General features: G+C 44.9%; 1 protein-coding gene across 8 annotated transcripts; it reads left to right on the top strand.

The window, feature by feature from the left end:
* The first annotated feature begins 11,291 nt into the window (after positions 1-11,291).
* LOC311146374 (uncharacterized protein) lies at positions 11,292-19,020 on the top strand. Of its 8 annotated transcripts, none has more exons than XM_084182864.1 (7): positions 11,320-11,363; positions 11,815-11,977; positions 12,752-13,271; positions 13,396-13,471; positions 13,539-13,631; positions 14,242-14,482; positions 18,486-19,020. In XM_084182864.1, exons 3-7 carry the CDS (start codon positions 12,788-12,790, stop codon positions 18,696-18,698), a joined length of 1,107 nt encoding a protein of 368 aa, XP_084038990.1. In that variant the 5' UTR covers positions 11,320-11,363; positions 11,815-11,977; positions 12,752-12,787; the 3' UTR covers positions 18,699-19,020. The 8 variants fall into 8 exon arrangements, with proteins under 8 accessions (XP_084038988.1, XP_084038990.1, XP_084038986.1 ...); XM_084182860.1 differs by having other exon boundaries at positions 11,334-11,508; positions 11,815-11,872; XM_084182863.1 differs by having other exon boundaries at positions 11,334-11,508.
* Positions 19,021-21,951: the final 2,931 nt, after the last annotated feature.

Here is a 21,951-nt window from a genome sequence, read left to right as displayed (position 1 = left end):
TCCTCCCAACTGCCCACTGCACTGAGGCTAGGAAACACTGTCACTACTGATAAATCTACGATAATCGAACATTTCAACAAGCATTTTGCTACGGCTGGCCATGCTTTCCACCTGGCTATCCCTACCCCAGCCACCAGCTCTGCACCCTCCGCTGCAACTTGCCCATGCCCCCCCTCCCCACCCCCCGCTTCTCCTTCATCCAAATTTAGATAGCTGATGTTCTGAAAGAGCTGCAAAATCTGGACCCCTACAAATCAGCTGGGCTAGACAATTTGGACCCTTTCTTTCTAAAATTAGCCGCCGAAATTGTCACAACCCCTATCACCAGCCTGTTCAACCTCTCTTTCGTATCGTCTGAGATCCCCAGAGATTGGAAAGCTGCCGCGGTCATCCCCCTCTTCAAAGGGGGTGACACTCTAGATCCAAACTGTTACAGACCTATATCCATCCTGCCCTGCCTTTCGAAAGTATTTGAAAGACAAGTTAACAAGCAGATCACCGACCATTTCGAATCCCACCGTACCTTCTCCGCTATGCAATCTGGTTTCCGAGCTGGTCATGGGTGCACCTCAGCCACGATCAAGGTCCTAAACAATATAATAACCGCGATCGATAAAAGACAGTACTGTGCAGCCGTCTTCATCGACTTGGCCAAGGCTTTTGACTCTGTCAATCACCGCATTCTTATTGGCAGACTAAATAGCCTTGGTTTCTCAAATGACTGCCTTGCCTGGTTCACCAACTACTTCTCAGATAGAGTTCAATGTGTCAAATCGGAGGGCCTGTTGTCTGGACCTCTGGCAGTCTCTATGGGGGTGCCACAGGGTTCAATTCTCGGGCCGACTCTATTCTCTGTGTATATCAATGATGTCGCTCTTGCTGCTGGTGACTCTCAGATCCACCTCTACGCAGACGACAACATTTTGTATACATCTTGCCCTTCATTGGACACTGTGTTAACAAACCTCCAAACAAGCTTCAATGCCATACAACACTCCTTCAGTGGCCTCCAACCGCTCTTAAACGCTAGTAAAACAAAATGCATGCTCTTCAATCGAATGCTGCTGGCACCCGCCCACCCGACTAGAATCACCACTCTCGACGGGTCTGACCTAGAGTATGTGGACAACTACAAATACCTAGGTGTCTGGTTAGACTGTAAACTCTCCTTCCAGACTCACATTAAGAATCTTCAATCCAAAGTTAAATCTAGAATCGGCTTCCTATTTCGCAACAAAGCCTCCTTCACTCATGCTGCCAAACATGCCCTCGTAAAACTGACTATCCTACCGATCCTTGACTTCGGCGATGTCATTTACAAAATAGCTTCCAACACTCTACTCAGCAAATTGGATGTAGTCTATCACAGTGCCATCCGTTTTGTCACCAAAGCCCGATATACTACCCACCATTGTGACCTGTACGCTCTCGTTGGCTGGCCCTCACTACATATTTGTCGCCAAACCTACTGGCTCCAGGTCATCTATAAATCCCTTCTAGGCAAATCCCTGCCTTATCTTAGCTCATTGGTCACCATAGCAACACCCACCCGTAGTATGCGCTCCAGCAGGTATATCTCACTGGTCATCCCCAAAGCCAACACCTCCTTTGGCCGCCATTCCTTCCAGTTCTCTGCTGCAAATGACTGGAACGAACTGCAAAAATCTCTGAAGCTGGAGATACTTATCTCCCTCACTATCTTTAAGCATCAGTTGTCAGAGCAGCTTACCGATCACTGCACCTGTACACAGCCCATCTGTAATTAGCCCACCCAACTACCTCATCCCCATATTGTTATTTATTTTGCTCATTTGCACCCCAGTATCTCTATTTACACATCATCTTCTGCACATCTATCATTCCAGTGTTAATACTAAATTATAATTGTAATTATTTTGCACTATGGCCTATTTATTGCCTTACCTCCATAACTTACTACATTTGCACACACTGTACAGTGGGGGAAAAAAGTATTTAGTCAGCCACCAATTGTGCAAGTTCTCCCACTTAAAAAGATGAGAGAGGCCTGTAATTTTCATCATAGGTACACGTCAACTATGACAGACAAAATTAGAAAGAAAATCCAGAAAATCACATTGTAGGATTTTTAATGAATTTATTTGCAAATTATGGTGGAAAATAAGTATTTGGTCAATAACAAAAGTTTCTCAATACTTTGTTATATACCCTTTGTTGGCAATGACACAGGTCAAACGTTTTCTGTAAGTCTTCACAAGGTTTTCACACACTGTTGCTGGTATTTTGGCCCATTCCTCCATGCAGATCTCCTCTAGAGCAGTGATGTTTTGGTGCTGTCGCTGGGCAACACGGACTTTCAACTCCCTCCAAAGATTTTCTATGGGGTTGAGATCTGGAGACTGGCTAGGGCACTCCAGGACCTTGAAATGCTTCTTACGAAGCCACTCCTTCGTTGCCCGGGCGGTGTGTTTGGGATCATTGTCATGCTGAAAGACCCAGCCACGTTTCATCTTCAATGCCCTTGCTGATGGAAGGAGGTTTTCACTCAAAATCTCACGATACATGGCCCCATTCATTCTTTCCTTTACACGGATCAGTCGTCCTGGTCCCTTTGCAGAAAAACAGCCCCAAAGCATGATGTTTCCACCCCCATGCCATACAGTAGGTATGGTGTTTTTGGATGCAACTCAGCATTCTTTGTCCTCCAAACACGACGAGTTGAGTTTTTACCAAAAAGTTCTGTTTTGGTTTCATCTGACCATATGACATTCTCCCAATCCTCTTCTGGATCATCCAAATGCACTCTAGCAAACTTCAGACGGGCCTGGACATGTACTGGCTTAAGCAGGGGGACACGTCTGGCACTGCAGGATTTGAGTTCCTGGCGGCGTAGTGTGTTACTGATGGTAGGCTTTGTTACTTTGGTCCCAGCTCTTTGCAGGTCATTCACTAGGTCCCCCCGTGTGGTTCTGGGATTTTTGCTCACCGTTCTTGTGATCATTTTGACCCCACAGGGTGAGATCTTGCGTGGAGCCCCAGATCGAGGGAGATTATCAGTGGTCTTGTATGTCTTCCATTTCCTAATAATTGCTCCCACAGTTGATTTCTTCAAACCAAGCTGCTTACCTATTGCAGATTCAGTCTTCCCAGCCTGGTGCAGGTCTACAATTTTGTTTCTGGTGTCCTTTGACAGCTCTTTGGTCTTGGCCATAGTGGAGTTTGGAGTGTGATTGTTTGAGGTTGTGGACAGGTGTCTTTTATACTGATAACAAGTTCAAACAGGTGCCATTAATACAGGTAACGAGTGGAGGACAGAGGACAGGTCTGTGAGAGCCAGAAATCTTGCTTGTTTGTAGGTGACCAAATACTTATTTTCCACCATAATTTGCAAATAAATTCATAACAAATCCTACAATGTGATTTTCTGGAAAAAAAAATCTCAATTTGTCTGTCATAGTTGACGTGTACCTATGATGAAAATTACAGGCCTCTCTCATCTTTTTAAGTGGGAGAACTTGCACAATTGGTGGCTGACTAAATACTTTTTCCCCCCACTGTATATAGATTTTCTATTGTGTTATTGACTGTACGTTTTGTTTTACCCGATATGTAACTCTGTGTTGTTGTTTTAATCGCACTGCTTTGCTTTATCTTGGCCAGGTCGCAGTTGTAAATGAGAACTTGTTCTCAACTGGCTTACCTGGTTAAATAAAGGTGAAATAAAATAAAATAAAATGCTTCCACAAAAACTCCAGATCTAACTGGGTGATCAATAAATCATGGGATTTATGTCAGTTGCTAAATCTTAGCAGGAGAATGATTCCTTTTCTAATGTTATCTAGCTATGGCTCCATACAGAAGAATCAAGCTAGCTAGCTTAGTAGCCGGCTAACTTATAAAATAGCAAAATAACATTGGATTTCGTCAAACTACAACGTTTGAGTTACAAACTCTTAATAACAGTGACTTGGACAATAGCTTCCAAAAACATATTACAAAGATGAAAAAAAAGCTTGCTACCGTTTTAACTCACCCACCGCCATGACAGCTGGCGCTAATAGAACATGCCCAAGCAGATTGTGCTTCGCTGAACCAATAAGATCTAAGCCGGGGGGGGGGGGGTTCTACCAAGCTATATAGAATTGTTTTAAGAAGGTCATACCAAGGACCATTTTGCTATTTGATTTGGAATTTTAAGACACATTGAAAAAACATTATAGAAAAATTATTTGATACAAAAAGATGTTTGGCCTTACTGCTATTAGACCATACAAATAAATAATAACATATTATTTATAACGAATAACAGATTCTCTACATGGAACAACAACAAAAACATCAAAAATAAGTTTGTTCTGAAGTGTCTGTCCTAAATCTGAGAGATATAAGAAAGATCAGGAAATATATTTTGTACTTAACCCCTTATTTTTTTCACTAAACAGTCTCCACATACTGTGTACTTCCATTAATTTTTTCCGACTGGTACCGGGGGACCTTCAGATGATGTCACGGTTCACTACGACAGAACCCAGAAGCAGACCAGGACTGGTACCGGGGGACCTTCAGACGAGGCCTGTGGACGTCCTAGAGCAAAACAACTGACATGTACAGTACCAGTCAAAAGTTTGGACACACCTACTCATCCCAAACCATCTCAATTGGGTTGAGGTCGGGGGATTGTGGAGGCCAGGTCATCTGATGCAGCACTCCATCACTCTCCTTCTTGGTCAAATAGCCCTTACACAGCCTGGAGGGGTGTTGGGTCATTGTCCTGTTGAAAAACCAGATGGGATGGCATATCGCTGCAGAATGCTGTGGTAACCATGCTGGTTAAGTGTGCCTTGAAGCACAGCACCCACACACCATGACACCTCCTCCTCCATGCTTTACGGTGGGAACTACACATGCGGAGATCATCCGTTCACCCACACTTGAACTCTGTGAAGCATTTATTTGGGCTGCAATTTCTGAGGCTGGTAACTCTAATGAACTTATCCTCTGCAGCAGAGTTAACTCTGGGTCTTCCTTTCCTGTGGCGGTCCTCATGAGAGCCAGTTTCATCATAGCGCTTGATGGTTTTTCCGACTGCACTTGAAGAAACTTTCAAAGTTCTTGAAATGTTCCGTATTGACTGACCTTCATGTCTTAAAGTAATGATGGACTGTAATTTCTCTTTGCTTATTTGAGCTGTTCTTGCCATAATATGGACTTGGTATTTTACCAAATAGGGCTATCTTTCTGCAGGGAGGTTAACAGGTTGTGCCAGGTTATACCAAAGATTATTGGTTATACCAAAGATTATGTATATAGTGGCAAGATACATGTCTCTCCATTCTAACAATGGGAGTCGTTGTCCACAATGCAGCATGGCGGGCTGTCTAGCTCCTGCCTATCCTTTCTTTGGATTGGTGGATACATCTCATTATTGTAATCCTTTTTTTGAATATTCGATGATGGTTGTTGACGTATTCAATGGATAGAGATGCTATGCTACTAGCCTCATGTCATGAATATGCATAGCCATCTCGAGACAACTCTGATATAAAGTGTTTTTTCTCAAAGTTGACCAGGATGTAACATGTCCTAATTACACTCATAACTTAAGCATTACCAAACTTCTATTAGATCAAATAAACCTCACGTAGCAAGTAAGACATTCATTTTTTATTGACCAAATTCCACACTCTCTCATTGACCTCCATGAAAAACTCCTTACTTGGTGGGCGAAACAATGAAAAAACACCACCTGCTGGAGGGAGACAGAACAACAACAAAACACCACCTGCTGGAGGGAGACAGAACAACAACAAAACACCACCTGCTGGAGGGAGACAGAACAACAACAAAACACCACCTGCTGGAGGGAGACAGAACAACAACAAAACACCACCTGCTGGAGGTAGACAGAACAACAACAAAACACCACCTGCTGGAGGGAGACAGAACAACAACAAAACACCACCTCCTGGAGGGAGACAGAACAACAACAAAACACCACCTGCTGGAGGGGGACAGAACAACAACAAAACACCACCTGCTGGAGGGGGACAGATTTTCCGCCGAGTTGGATCTCGCTCTCTTCTTCTTTAGGATTTGGTGGGCGGAGTGCATCCAACTTTTAGGTGCGTACACCGCCACCTACTGTACTGGTGTGTGAGGCCATTCACGGCCTACCTACATTAAATTATTGATAAGGTAATACAAATTGGGGAAAAGGAAAATTGCCCTGCCAACTATTAGCCCTTTCTAAAAAAAAAATTAAAAACGCTCAACACCCCCTGCAGTAAATCTTCACAATCCCAAGTACTTTTCTGCCGCTGCCACCACAACCTCTATTTTCTGTGACTTCCGAGCCATTTCTGCAGTACAATTGGATTTGTCCAACTTATCACCTCTAAAATGTAAATAAAACACTATAAAGAATTTATATAATGTCTCATTACATACCTATTTGAAGGTTTGTGTTGAATTTGAATAGGGTTTTTAGGGCGGCGCTAAATTTATCTTCACAATTAAACTGTGGGTGTCACGGTTTTTGAGAGTCATGTGGCTCGCAGTGATTACTCTGAAAATTAACAGTTGATTTAATTAACTATTGATGAACTCACAAGTAATTAACTTTACACTCACCATTACACACACCATTGATCATTTCTTGTTTTTAATCTGCGAGAGAAGCGCTCCACCTAGTGGAAAGAGGCTGTACGGCACAGAATGAGTTGAATGATGCGTGCCGTACGTTACGTCGTGACATGTCACGCTTTAACGTACAGCGTCAGCGGGGTCAGTTTTTTCAACTTTTCTCCAATACTATTGCTCCATTACCATGTCAATCAACGCTGAATCGAAACTTAGTTCACACCCCGGATTGTGATGCCAACACAATCGCTACAGTCCCATTAGTTTTCATTGCAGCCTCGTTTGAATGCCGCGGTTGCCCACATATGTACGGAACGGAGTTAGCTTCCGTTAACACATTAGTAAGCCCGCTACAGTCGTGCAGTAAGCAGTTTCACCGACGGGCCCTGGTGGCAATAAATCAGTAATACCAAAAGCTTACCTTGACTTGGAAGTTGTGTTGGATAGTCATCGCCAGCTAGCTAAGATCGCATCCCTCTGTTTGAGCAGGGTGTTTCAGTAGGCTAAACTAGCTAGCTGCATTTGCTAGCTAAGTAAGTGAAACTGAAAGTGAAAAAAAGGACGAAATCTCTCTCTCTCTCTCTCTCTTGCTTCACCTTCATTTTGGAAGAAATTAATTTGTTCAAAACTGTTCAACTATTGTCTTTCTCTCTCTCTGAGTCAACTACTCACTACATTTTATGCACTGCAGTGCGAGCTAGCTGTAGCTTATGCTTTCAGTACTAGATTCATTCTCTGATCCTTTGATTGGGTGGACAACATGTCAGTTCATGCTGCAAGAGCTCTGATAGGCTGGAGGACGGCCTCCGGAAGTTGTCATAATTACTGTGTAAGTCTTTGTATTGGTCAATGTACCCAGGGGAGGACGGAAGCTAGCTGTCCTCCGGCTACACGATGGTGCTACCCTACAGAGTGCTGTTGAGGCTACTGTACACCTTCTTTGCAAAATAGTGTGTTTTAATCAATTATTTGGTGACGTGATTATATTTAGTATAGTTTTATCTAAAAAGGATAACTTTTTAAATGATTAAAACATGTTATTTTTATGAAATTCACTGAGGAGGATGGTCCTCCCCTTCCTCCTCTGAGGAGCCTCCACTGATCAAAACTCAGCAGGACAGACAATGGCTTCTCCATTTCCCTACGCCCTCCACCGGATCAATGCAAATAGTCTGGGTAGCCATGATTAACTTTTCAGGAGTCTTATGGCTTGGGTGTAGAAGCTGTTAAGAAGCCTTTTGGACCTAGACTTGGCGCTCCGGTACCGCTTGCCGTGTGGTAGCAGAGAGAACAGTCTATGACTTGGGTGGCTGGAGTCTTTGACAATTTTGAGGGCCTTCCTCTGACACCGCCTGGTATAGAGGTCCTGGATGGCAGGAAGCTTGGCCCCAGTGATGTACTGGGCCGTACGCACTACCCTCTGTAGTGCCTTGCGGTCGGAGGCCGAGCAGTTGCCATACCAGGCTGTGATGCAACCAGTCAGGATGCTCTCGATGGTGCAGCTGTAGAACTTTTTGAGGATAATATGCCATTTAGCAGACGCTTTTATCCAAAGCGACTTACAGTCATGCGTGCATACATTATTTATTTTTTGTGTATGGGATCTGAGGACCCATGCCAAATCTTTTCAGTCTCCTGAGGGGGAATAGGCTTTGTCGTGCCCTCTTCACAACTGTCTTGGTGTGTTTGGACCATGATAGTTTGTTGGTGATGTGGACACCAAGGAACTTGAAGCTCTCAACCTGTTCCACTACAGCCCCGTCGATGAGAATGGGGACGTGCTCAGTCCTCTTTTTTTTTCCTGTAGTCCACAATCATCTCCTTTGTCTTGGTCACGTTGAGGGAGAGGTTGTTATCCTGGCACCACACGGCCAGGTCTCTGACCTCCTCCCTATAGGCTGTCTCATCGTTGTCGGTGATCAGGCCTACCACTGTTGTGTCGTCGGCAAACTTAATGATGGTGTTGGAGTCGTGCTTGGCCACGCAGTCATGGGTGAACAGGGAGTACAGGAGGGGACTGAGCACGCACCCCTGAGGGGCCCCTGTGTTGAGGATCAGCGTGGCAGATGTGTTGTTATCTACCCTTACCACCTGGGGGCGGCCCGTCAGGAAGTCCAGGATCCAGTTGCAGAGGGAGGTGTTTAGTCCCAGGGTCCTTAGCTTAGTGATGAGCTTTGAGGGCACTATGTTGTTGAACGCTGAGCTGTAGTCAAATCAAATCAAATCAAATTTTATTTGTCACATACACGTGTTTAGCAGATGTTATAGCGGGTGTAGCGAAATGCTTGTGCTTCTAGCTCCGACAGTGCAGTAATATCTAACAAGTAATATCTAACAATTTCACAACATATACCTAATACACACAAAACTAGTAAGGAATGGATTTTAAGAAAATATACATACTGTATATGGACAAGAAATGACAGAGCGGCATGGACTAAGATACAGTAGAATATTATAGAATAGAATGCAGTATATACATATGAGATGAGTAGTCCAAGATATGTAAACATTATTAAAGTGACTAGTGTTCCATTTCTTAAAGTGGCCAGTGATTTCAATAGGCAGCAGCAGCCTCTAATGTGCTAGTGATGGCTATTTAACAGTCTGATGGCCTTGAGATAGAAGCTGTTTTTCAGTCTCTCGGTCCCAGCTTTGATGCACCTGTACTGACCTCGCCTTCTGGATGATAGCGGGGTGAACAGGCAGTGGCTCGGGTGGCTGATGTCCTTGATGATCTTTTTGGCCTTCCTGTGACATCAATGAATTGCATTCTCACCTAGGTGTTCCTCTGCCACCACAATGAATTCACCCTCACTCTTGTCAAATTCAATTTCCTTCTCTAGCTCTTCCAAAAGTTCTGTGCGATCCTCCATTCCACATTCCATGTCTCTCCTTTTCTCCTTCTCAGAAGTCTTCTTCACCAGATCTTCCAGAAGGCTTCTGCAATCCCATAATCCCCCACTCCCATATTTATTCATTATATGTTCTTTTTATTTTAACCCCTTTTTCGTGATATCCAATTGGTAGTTACAGTCTTGTCCCATCGCCTGCGCCCGGCCCGCCACAAGGAGTCGCTAGAGTGCGATGGGACAAGGACATTCCAGCCGGCCAAACCTCCCCTAACCCAGAAGACTCTGGGCCAATTGTGCGCCGCCTCATGGGTCTCCCGGTCGCGGCGGGCTGTAACACCGCCTGGGATCGAACCCGGGTCTGTGGTGACGCCTCCAGCGGTCAGGATGATATATCATAATATGTTCTAATTTCTTCCTTTTTTTCCCTTGTCTTTCGTGACCCCGTGACCCTGTGACCCCACCAGCAACCACCGCCCTGGTGATCATTCACACTTAACTACCTGGATATCATTCACCGTTTAGGTCCACTTTTATCCATTAATTAGCTAAATGTTCCTTCTCATTCCGAACAAGTCATATGACATTACTTGCATGAACTTCCATCTCTCTTCCTCTACCTCTCTGACTATACCTGACATCTAGTCACAGACATTTTTGCAGGAACACCACAATGCTGGCACAGTACAGTCACAAATAGAACAATGAGACAGATATTTCACCGGATGTATAAATGTGAAGCATCCGCTGGGCGTTTCCGAGAGGAAGCCCACTCTGGCCGGCATTGGGAGAAGATGGAAGGGGATGGATTTTGAATGACATTCCGCACATTTTCTCATCGATTAAACATTTGACCTCAATACAGTTTTCCCAAAACTAGAATATGTTATGAACAGAGTGGACTAAGTTTTGTAGACTTTACTCTTCGCAAAAGTTTTTAAAAATCACATTGTTTAGAAGGAGTGCAAAGAAGTTATTGCACACGCGCACTTCACATAGTAGGCGTTCCTTAACGGAAATATGCAGATCTATGCTAGAACGCGCCAATAGGATCTCGTGCTTGGCTCCGCCCACCTCCTTGCTTGTTCTGTCCACTATGACTCATTTGTTTCCATTGGAAACGAGAGGCTGTGGTCTATCTTGGTTTAGTTATAACAATCTTTGGTAGTTTATTTGGTGCTGGTGATGGGCACTCCCGAGTGGCGCAGTGGTCTAAGGCACTGCATCGCAGTGCTAACTGTGCCACTAGAGATCCTGGTTCGAATACAGGCTAGGGGAGGGAATGGCCAGCAGGGATGTGGCGCAGTGGTTGGTAGAGCATGGCGTTTGCAACGCCAGGGTTGTGGGTTCGATTCCCACGGGGGGCCAGTATGAAAATATTAAAAAATTATGTCACTGTAAATCGCTCTGGATAAGGGCGTCTGCTAAATGACAAAAAAAAAAAATTTGACTCCCAAACGGTTCTTCGTTCAAAATGATTAAAAATCGACATAGAACCATGAAAACATCTCCGATGTAAAGGCCAAAAGGTAAACGACCATTATGTCAGATCGTGAAGTGCGCGCCAAATTATTACATGGCCTGCAAAAAAAATTACGTTTTTATTATGCACTGAAAAAGATCAGAGTGGACCAGATTGACACGCTCTCGCCACTGTTTATTGTTTCTGCAGTGAGGATTCACCCACTTTAGATAACTATGTTGTAATTTATCTGCAGGAAGAAAAAAAAAAATGTAGCTCAAAAAGCAGTAGTTTGCAAATCAAGGAGTCGAATGAACGGCTCTTTCACCAATGCTATTCGGTTCTTGATGTTCACCAAAAAGTTCCGTTCAAAAAAAGAACCGTTCGTTGGCGAACAACCCACACGCGCTGAAGTTTGAAGGGAGCTTTGGGTGAGTTGTTGTGGCCAAGGCCAAACCGACATCTGCCGTCCGTTACTTTCATACATCTAGCTACAGTAGTTAGCAAGCTAAAAAGGCAGGAGACAACGACCATGATTCTTTCAAAACGGATACACTATGAACATTTCGAGACTCAGTAAGTAACGTTAGCCGGCTACGGTACTGTTTTGAAGCCGCTAGCTAACATAAACACAACGGGAAAAGTTAGCTAACAAACGACGTAGCTAGCTACTGTATAGCTTTGAGGTTTATAGTTGCATTGTACCCGGCCCAGGCAGAGAATTAGGTGTGGCTCGGGCATTTGTTGTAGCTAGCTGGTCAGATTTGAGTACAGTCATTTGCCTTAGCTAACTAGCAGCATGTTAGCTACAACAGACAGAAGTAACGTTAGTGGGGCTAGCTAGCTAGCTAGGCAGCTAACTGCTGGTCCTTTTATTCACAGGTCTCAGTATTCGACAGACCAAGGAAGTCAAGGAGATGAGACAGGTGGTTACATCAGGGTAGGCAGCTAAAGGCACATCATTAAAGTGACACTCCAGTCTCCTTTTCACCTCATTTAACACCCGATTTACTTAACAAAAGGCACATCTGAATAGGTGGTCCAGGTAAGTCATGACAGCTCAAGTATCAAATTGAATTTGTCAAATGCGACGAATACAACAGGTGTAGACATTACAGTAAAATGCTTACTTACAAGCCCTTAACCAACAATGCAGTTAAGAAAATAAAAAAAGTGTTAAGTAAAAAATAAAGCAAATAATTAAAGAGCAGCTGTAAAATAAAATAACAGTAGGGAGGTTATATACAGTGGGTACCGGTACAGAGTCAATGTGCAGGGGCACCGGTTAGTCGAGGTAATTGAGGTAATATGTACATGTGGGTACAGTACCTCTTCATTGATCCTCAACACCTTGAAAGCCTTACTGCTTGAAGTTTGCACATGTCTAAAAAACACTATTTTACTCAACAAATTTGTTTTACCCTTTAGTGTGTGTACTTTACAGTATTTATACCTGGGATGTCACTTTTCAACAGGAAAAGTTCAAAAATAGGTAATATTTCATAGAAATCTGGAAACACTGGACAGTTACCTTAAGAACACCACCCTTCCAATCTGCTAGTTACCCACTGATATATATAAAGGGGTACACCTGCAAGACAGTGGTAAATAAGGGTCTGTTTGAAAGGGGCTCATAGAAACATTGCCTTATATTTTATACAGGTAATATACCACATATTCTGTCTGAAATGGGTACTAGCTATCTAGCTACTTCTCCTTCAGACCTTGTTGTTCTGGTCCAGAGCAAGGGGGTGTGATCTCCCTGTGTTGCAGGTGAATCTGCAGGGTTTGTGTGTGTAATGCTCTCCCTGTGTTGCAGGTGAATCTGCAGTATTGTGTGAGGTGGGGAAGCTCCATGGGTCCATCCAGACTGAGTCGCTCAGCCTCCAACAAGGCCTCTGAAGCCTGGGCCCCCAGTGATCCTGCTGCCCAGCCGGGGATGAGGAGTAGTGGGCGGCAAGGGAAGGGTGAGGGGGCAGGGCCGGGATGGGACTCTTCTGACTCCAGCATCGTGATCTCAGACGAGGCCACGGATCATGACCTGATTGACCATTACCATGGAAACCGCAGTGTCTCAGGATGTGGGTCATCACCGCTAGAGCTGTCAGTCAGCCAGGGGAAGGCTGTGATTGGTGGAAAGGTGACAGGGCAGACGGAAAGGGGCGTAGAGTCAGACGCTGAATCCTGCTGCTCAGTGGACAGCATTGCCTCTGGCCCCTCCTTCATGGTTCAGGCCACTCCACTAACTCCTCCCCCTGGTCTGTGTTTGACCTGTCAGAGACTTCACAGAGAAGCCAAGAGGAGAGGACACACTCCGCTGGACACACTAACAGACGACGGTGAACACACACACACACACACACCCTGTCAGAGAAGTGTTGCCTAGCAAAACAAACCTACTGACTCACTGAGCAGGTGCAGATCTCTGATTCTAACAGCCCTTCTCTCTGATTGGTCTATCAGATCCCACTTCCTTGTCATGTGACCAATGGGTTCTCATGAAGAAGTGGACACCTAGAAGACCACAGAACGTTAAAGGGTAAGAGAGAGAGATATAATAGTGTGTGTGTGTGTATGTGTGTAACCCACAGTACTGTTGTTGTCAGGAGGCTGTGGATCCATCTGGGCCGGATCAGACACAGAGAGCAGACTGGAGGAGAACAGCCAGCCTGCTCCAGACCACACATCTTCCTACAGAGGTAACATACTCACACACTGGGGTAACACACACACACACACTCACTCACACACTGAGGTAACACACACACTCACTCACACACTGGGGTAACACACACACACTCACTCACACACTGAGGTAACACACACACACACACTCACACACTGAGGTAACACACACACACACACTCACACACTGAGGTAACACACACACACACACTCACACACTGAGGTAACACACACACACTCACTCACACACTGAGGTAACACACACACACACACTCACACACTGAGGTAACACACTCACTCACACACTGAGGTAACACACACACACACACTCACACACTGAGGTAACACACACACACACACTCACACACTGAGGTAACACACACACTCACACACTGAGGTAACACACACACACACACTCACACACTGAGGTAACACACTCACTCACACACTGAGGTAACACACACACACACACTCACACACTGAGGTAACACACACACACACACTCACACACTGAGGTAACACACACACTCACACACTGAGGTAACACACACACACACACTCACACACTGAGGTAACACACACACACTCACTCACACACTGAAGTAACAAACACATTGTGTGTAGGAACCTGAGGAGATATGAGAGGCAGGCTGTGAGCAGAGGGAGGAAGAGAAAGAAGAGGTCCAGAGGTCGTCGTCAGAGGGCGGGAACATGCGTCCAAAGCAACAGTCTCAATCGCAGTGGTCTCAATCGCAGTGGTCTCCATAGCAGTGGTCTCCATAGCAGTGGTCTCCATAGCAGCGGTCTCCATAGCAGCGGTCTCCATAGCAGCGGTCTCCATAGCAGCGGTCCTGATGGAGAGGTGGTAGGTAGCCCAGATTTGCGTTATTCCACAAAGTTCTGTCTTGCGCTGCTGTGAAAAAATCAAATGTATAGGCCTTTTTAACGCTGGCTTTTTCTAAATTAAATTATAATATCCATGTGACATTGTTGCATACAGGGATATACAATGACATTTCAAATTATTAAGTTAATAAAACCACAAACTTTTCAATGTAGTTATGAGGTGCACCCCATAAAAAGACCGGTAGCCTTCACCAAGTAGCTTGTTGTTTACAGTGAGGGAAAAAAGTATTTGAGCCCCTGCTGATTTTGTACAGAAAAACGCATGTAAAAAATGTTATAAATTGATTTGCATTTTAATGAGGGAAGTAAGTATTTGACGCCTCTGCAAAACATGACTTAGTACTTGGTGGCAAAACCCTTGTTGGCAATCACAGAGGTCAGACGTTTCTTGTAGTTGACCACCAGGTTTGCACACATCTCAGGAGGGATTTTGTCCCACTCCTCTTTGCAGATCTTCTCATTAAGGTTTTGAGGCTGACGTTTGGCAACTCAAACCTTCAGCGCCACAGATTTTCTATGGGATTAAGGTCTGGAGACTGGCTAGGCCACTCCAGGACCTTAATGTGCTTCTTCTTGAGCCACTCCTTTGTTGCCTTGGTCATGTGTTTTGGGTCATTGTCATAGTGGAATACCCATCCACGACCCATTTTCAATGCCCTGGCTGAGGGAAGGAGGTTCTCACCCAAGATTTGACGGTACATGGCCCCGTCCATCGTCCCTTTGATGCAGTGAAGTTGTCCTGTCCCCTCAGCAGAAAAACACACCCAAAGCATAATGTTTCCACCTCCATGTTTGACGGTGGGGATGGTGTTCTTGGGGTCATAGGCAGCATTCCTCCTCCTCCAAACACGGCGAGTTGAGTTGATGCCAAAGAGCTCGATTTTGGTCTCATCTGACCACAACACATTTTCACCCAGTTCTCCTCTGAATCAGTCAGATGTTCATTGGCAAACTTCAGACGGGCTTGCATACAGTGGGGGAAAAAAGTATTTAGTCAGCCACCAATTGTGCAAGTTCTCCCACTTAAAAAGATGAGAGAGGCCTGTAATTTTCATCATAGGTACACGTCAACTATGACAGACAAAATGAGAAAAATAATCCAGAAAATCACATTGTAGGATTTTTAATGAATTTATTTGCAAATTATGGTGGAAAATAAGTATTTGGTCAATAACAAAAGTTTCTCAATACTTTGTTATATACCCTTTGTTGGCAATGACACAGGTCAAACGTTTTCTGTAAGTCTTCACAAGGTTTTCACACACTGTTGCTGGTATTTTGGCCCATTCCTCCATGCAGATCTCCTCTAGAGCAGTGATGTTTTGGGGCTGTCGCTGGGCAACACGGACTTTCAACTCCCTCCAAAGATTTTCTATTGGGTTGAGATCTGGAGACTGGCTAGGCCACTCCAGGACCTTGAAATGCTTCTTACGAAGCCACTCCTTCGTTGCCTGGGCGGTGTGTTTGGGATCATTGTCATGCTGAAAGACCCAGCCACGTTTCATCTTCAATGCCCTTGCTGATGGAAGGAGGTTTTCACTCAAAATCTCACGATACATGGCCCCATTCATTCTTTCCTTTACACGGATCAGTCGTCCTGGTCCCTTTGCAGAAAAACAGCCCCAAAGCATGATGTTTCCACCCCCAGGCTTCACAGTAGGTATGGTGTTCTTTGGATGCAACTCAGCATTCTTTGTCCTCCAAACACGACGAGTTGAGTTTTTACCAAAAAGTTCTATTTTGGTTTCATCTGACCATATGACATTCTCCCAATCCTCTTCTGGATCATCCAAATGCACTCTAGCAAACTTCAGACGGGCCTGGACATGTACTGGCTTAAGCAGGGGGACACGTCTGGCACTGCAGGATTTGAGTCCCTGGCGGCGTAGTGTGTTACTGATGGTAGGCTTTGTTACTTTGGTCCCAGCTCTCTGCAGGTCATTCACTAGGTCCCCCTGTGTGGTTCTGGGATTTTTGCTCACCGTTCTCATGATCATTGCAACTCCACGAGGTGAGATCTTGCATGGAGCCCCAGGCCAAGGGAGATTGACAGTTCTTTTGTGTTTCTTCCATTTGCGAATAATCGCACCAACTGTTGTCACCTTCTCACCAAGCTGCTTGGCGATGGTCTTGTAGCCCATTCCAGCCTTGTGTAGGTCTACAATCTTGTCCCTGACATCCTTGGAGAGCTCTTTGGTCTTGGCCATGGTGGAGAGTTTGGAATCTGATTGATTGATTGCTTCTTTGGACAGGTGTCTTTTATACAGATAACAGGCTGAGATTAGGAGCACTACCTTTAAGAGTGTGCTCCTAATCTCAGCTCTTTACCTGTATAAAAGACACCTGGGAGCCAGAAGTCTTTCTGATTGAGAGGGGGTCAAATACTTATTTCCCTCATTAAAATGCAAATCAATTTATAACATTTTTGACATACGTTTTTCTGAATTTTTTTGTTGTTATTCTGTCTCTCACTGTTCAAATAAACCTACTATTAAAATTATAGACTGATCATTTCTTTGTCAGTGGGCAAACTTACAAAATCAGCAGGGGATCAAATACTTTTTTCCCCTCACTGTATGTTGGCCAATCAAAGCAGCAAAGAGGCTCTAGTGGAGTGACCGTTCACTAAGGCAACGCAAGATGGAATTAAATGAAGTTATCGAAATGAGAAGTAGGCTACAACGAGCGCCAACAGGTAGGCTGCTGTGTTACCTGAATGGTTTTGTGGAGAAAGCACAATGTGGCCTCAATTAGCCTAGCTAGCTATATAGCTGACTAGCCTAGCTAGCTTCTCTAGGCTATATAGCTGACTAGCCTAGCTAGCTTCTCTAGTCTCTAGGCTATATAGCTGACTAGCTAGCTTCTCTAGGCTATATAGCTGACTAGCCTAGATAGCTTCTCTACTCTAGGCTATATAGCTGACTAGCCTAGCTAGCTTCTCTAGGCTATATAGCTGACTAGCCTAGCTAGCTTCTCTAGTCTCTAGGCTATATAGCTGACTAGCCTAGCTAGCTTCTCTAGGCTATATAGCTGACTAGCCTAGCTAGCTTCTCTAGGCTATATGGCTGACTAGCCTAGATAGCTTCTCTAGTCTCTAGGCTATATAGCTGACTAGCCTAGCTAGCTTCTCTAGGCTATATAGCTGACTAGCCTAGCTAGCTTCTCTAGGCTATATGGCTGACTAGCCTAGATAGCTTCTCTAGTCTCTAGGCTATATAGCTGACTAGCCTAGCTAGCTTCTCTAGGCTATATGGCTGACTAGCCTAGCTAGCTTCTCTAGTCTCTAGGCTATATAGCTGACTAGCCTAGCTTCTCTACTCTAGGCTATATAGCTGACTAGCCTAGATAGCTTCTCTAGTCTCTAGGCTATATGGCTGACTAGTCTAGCTTCTCTACTCTAGGCTATATAGCTGACTAGTCTAGCTAGCTTCTCTAGGCTATATGGCTGACTAGTCTAGCTAGCTTCTCTAGTCTCTAGGCTATATGGCTGACTAGTCTAGCTAGCTTCTCTAGGCTATATGGCTGACTAGTCTAGCTAGCTTCTCTAGTCTCTAGGCTATATAGCTGACTAGCCTAGCTAGCTTCTCTAGGCTATATAGCTGACTAGCTAGCTTCTCTAGTCTCTAAGATATATAGCTGACTAGCTAGCTTCTCTAGTCTCTAGGCTATATAGCTGACTAGCTAGCTTCTCTACTCTAGGCTACTCCAGCCCATTGTGGCTGCTACAAGGTAGTCTTGGCTGTAGCCGAGTAGCTTCTCTCTGCCTCCATCTACTCGCTCCCATCTCACCGTCACCTCCGCAGCAGTAGAGCACCAGCCTTTCCTCGCGCAGCAGTGCTCAGGTTAAAAATGTATTCTGGATATCTGACTCAAATTCATGATACTATTCGGATAGTGAAATGATTTCAAACCCCCATCCCTAGTGGTTAGAGTTAAATCTCTGTTGTGTATGTTGTGACCAGCAGGAGAACGGTGATGACAGCGGGCTGGCGCGTACACGCAGGGTCCTCACCTTCCAGGTGTCCCCCTCCTCTGTTACCATGGAAACCCTGGCCCAGGAGGAGGCCACGCCCCCACAGGAGGAGGAGCCCAGGAAGAGGAGCGGCGGCTTCAGAACCCTGCTGGCTCAGCTCCACGGCAACCGCAGCCGCGTCGTCAGGGAAACACACACATGACTGATGACATCACTGTCAGATTCCAAATATGTTCTTTATTGTCATCTTTGTCAATTCTCTACCTGCCTCTACTCGTTTTGTTCTCGTTCAACCCAACTAAACAACTTAAAGCATTGGCTGGAGGGAGTTATCGTCATATCTCTTACATTAGAGGGGAAGTGAATGGAGTTACTATCATTATTATACTCTTACACTCGTTGAATCTAGTTTTGAATGTAAATAATAATCAGCCTCATTGTCATGTTTCTGTTGAAGTTAGTTTCTTATCTGTATCAGATCTTCCCTGTTTGTTTCACACTGAAGAATAAATTGTATTTAATTTAATCTCTTCTGTCCAAAGATTACATCTCTACCACCAGACACAGCTGGCCCCATATTCATAAACCTACTGATCTAGGACCAGATCATAATGAATGGACAGGGCCCTCTCTACCGAGCTGGCCCCGTATTCATAAACCTGCTGATCTAGGACCAGATCATAATGAATGGACAGGGCCCTCTCTACCGAGCTGGCCCCATATTCATAAACCTGCTGATCTAGGACCAGATCATAATGAATGGACAGGGCCCTCTCTACCGAGCTGGCCCCATATTCATAAACCTGCTGATCTAGGACCAGATCATAATGAATGGACAGGGCCCTCTACCGAGCTGGCCCCATATTCATAAACCTGCTGATCTAGGACCAGATCATAATGAATGGACAGGGGGTCCTGATCCTAGATCAGCACTTCAATTCTGAGATGCTCATCGACATTCAGATGAAGTCGCCAGTGGCACACCGGGCTAGTGCCAACTGAAAGCTACTGGCCCGATTGGAAAATAATACAGGCCCCGGTCAAGATCTGACTTAGGTTTTATATAGGCCTATCCAATGGCATTGTGCCTTGACATTCAAATGATTTGTGCATTCTGAAATAATGTGAACATTGCCTGAATAAATAGATTGGATGCTCCCGATACAAACGCACTAATGACGTCTGTCCATGTGGTAGCTAGTCAGTCTCTCTATTTGAGATGTTGAAGAGTTGTCGAGGGGTTATTGTATCATGTTTTAAAATGAGAAAGCGACCAAAAACTGGGTTCACTTTGTAATGGAACGCTTTGTATGGATTAACCAGGTTGAAGACGACAACATTTCGATGTTGTCTCGCTCGTAGCTGCACATGCAACAGACCCTTCAATTGAAAACGTCGGGAAGCAAACCAAAGCGGCTACATCTCATGGAAACTGATCAGCAATTAAATCACAGAATAATTATATTGGAGCAGTAGAACTTCTAAATCGGCTACCATAATGTCAAGGGCTTTTCAAGCACCAAAGAGCCTAGAGGAAATGTCAGATTTTCAAGGTTGGCTATTCAACGATGACTGAATTGCACATCACAAATATTCAACCAAGACTTTGAACTTTTTTATTTGGTTTGCAAACCCATTCTTGGCTTTGCATTTACTGGTAGACATAACTTGGAACATCTTTCCTACCGCTGTCGGTCTTTGGTGAGCTGCTCCACATAACAACCAAATAATATACCTACCTAGGGCGGCAGGTAGCTTAGTGGTTAAGAGCGTTGTGCCAGTACCCGAAAGGTCGCTGGTTCTAATCCCAGAGGCGACTAGGTGAAAAATCTGCCGTTGTGCCCTTGAGCAAGGCACTTAACCCTAATTGCTCCTGTAAGTCGCTCTGGATAAGAGCTTCTGCTAAATAACTAAAATGTAAAACATTCTATTAGTCACGTCCCAAATACAACAGGTGTAGACTTACATTTTTAGTCATTTAGCAGACGCTCTTATCCAGAGCGACTTACAGTTAGTGAGTGCATACATAATTTTTATTTTATATATATATTTTTTCATACTGGCCCCCCGTGGGAAACGAACCCACAACCCTGGCGTTGCAAACGCCATGCTCTACCAACTGAGCTACATCCCTGCCGGCCATTCCCTCCCATACCCTGGATGACGCTGGGCCAATTGTGCGCCGCCCCATGGGTCTCCCAGTCGCGGCCAGCTATGACAGAGCCTGGATTCGAACCAGGATCTCTAGTGGCACAGCGATGCAGTGCCTTAGACCACTGCGCCACTCGGGAGACCTAATCGTTAAATGCTCATTTACTAGCCCTTTCCCAACAATGCAGAGTTCAAAAGTAAGAAAATAAATGCTAAAAATAAAAGGAAATATTAACACAACGATGCTACACTGAACACAAATATAAACGCAACGTGCAACAATTTCAAAGATTTTACTGAGTTGCAGTTCATATAAGGAATTCAGTCAATTGAAATAAATTCATTAGGCCCTAATCTATGGATTTCACATGACTGGGAATACAGATATGCATCTGTTGGTCACAGATACCTTTTTTAAAAAAGGTAGGGGCGTGGATCAGAAAACCAGTCAGTATCTGGTGTGACCAACATTTGCCTCAAGCAATGCGACATCTCCTTTGCATAGAGTTGATCAGGCTGTTGATTGTGGCGTGTGGAATGTTGTCCTACTCCTCTTCAATGGCTGTGCGAAGTTGCTGGATATTGGGGGGAACTGGAACACGCTGTCGTACACGTAAATCCAGAGCATCCCAAACATGCTGGGTGGTCCTCTGTAGCTCAATTGGTAGAGCATGGCGCTTGTAACGCCAGGGTAGTGGGTTCGATCCCCGGGACCACCCATACGTAAAAATGTATGCACACATGACTGTAATGGGTGACATGTCTGGTGAGTATGCAGGCCATGGAAGAACTGGGACATTTTCAGCTTCCAGGAATTGTGTACATATCCTTGCGACATGTTCTGTGCATTATCATGCTGAAACATGAGGTGATGGCGGCGGATGAATGGCACGACAATGGGCCTCAGGATCTCGTCACGGTATCTTACATTTACATTTTACATTTTAGTCATTTAGCAGACGCTCTTATCCAGAGCGACTTACAGTTAGTGAGTGCATACATCATTTTTTTTTTATACTGGCCCCCCATGGGAATCGAACCCACAACCCTGGCGTTGCAAACGCCATGCTCTACCAACTGAGCTACATCCCTGCCAACCATTCCCTCCCTTACCCTGGACGACGCTGGGCCAATTGTGCGCCGCCCCATGCGTCTCCCGGTCGCGGTTGGCTACGACAGAGCCTGGATTCGAACCAGGATCTCTAGTGGCACAGCTAGCACTGCGACGCAGTGCCTTAGACCACTGCGCCACTCGGGAGTATCTCTGTGCATTCAAATTTAAATCGATAAAATGCAATTGTGTT

This window comes from Coregonus lavaretus (genome assembly GCF_964263955.1).
Source record: "Coregonus lavaretus genome assembly, chromosome: 19".
In the NCBI taxonomy this organism is placed as follows: Eukaryota; Metazoa; Chordata; class Actinopteri; order Salmoniformes; family Salmonidae; genus Coregonus; species Coregonus lavaretus.
This window is presented reverse-complemented; position numbering and strand designations above follow the sequence as displayed.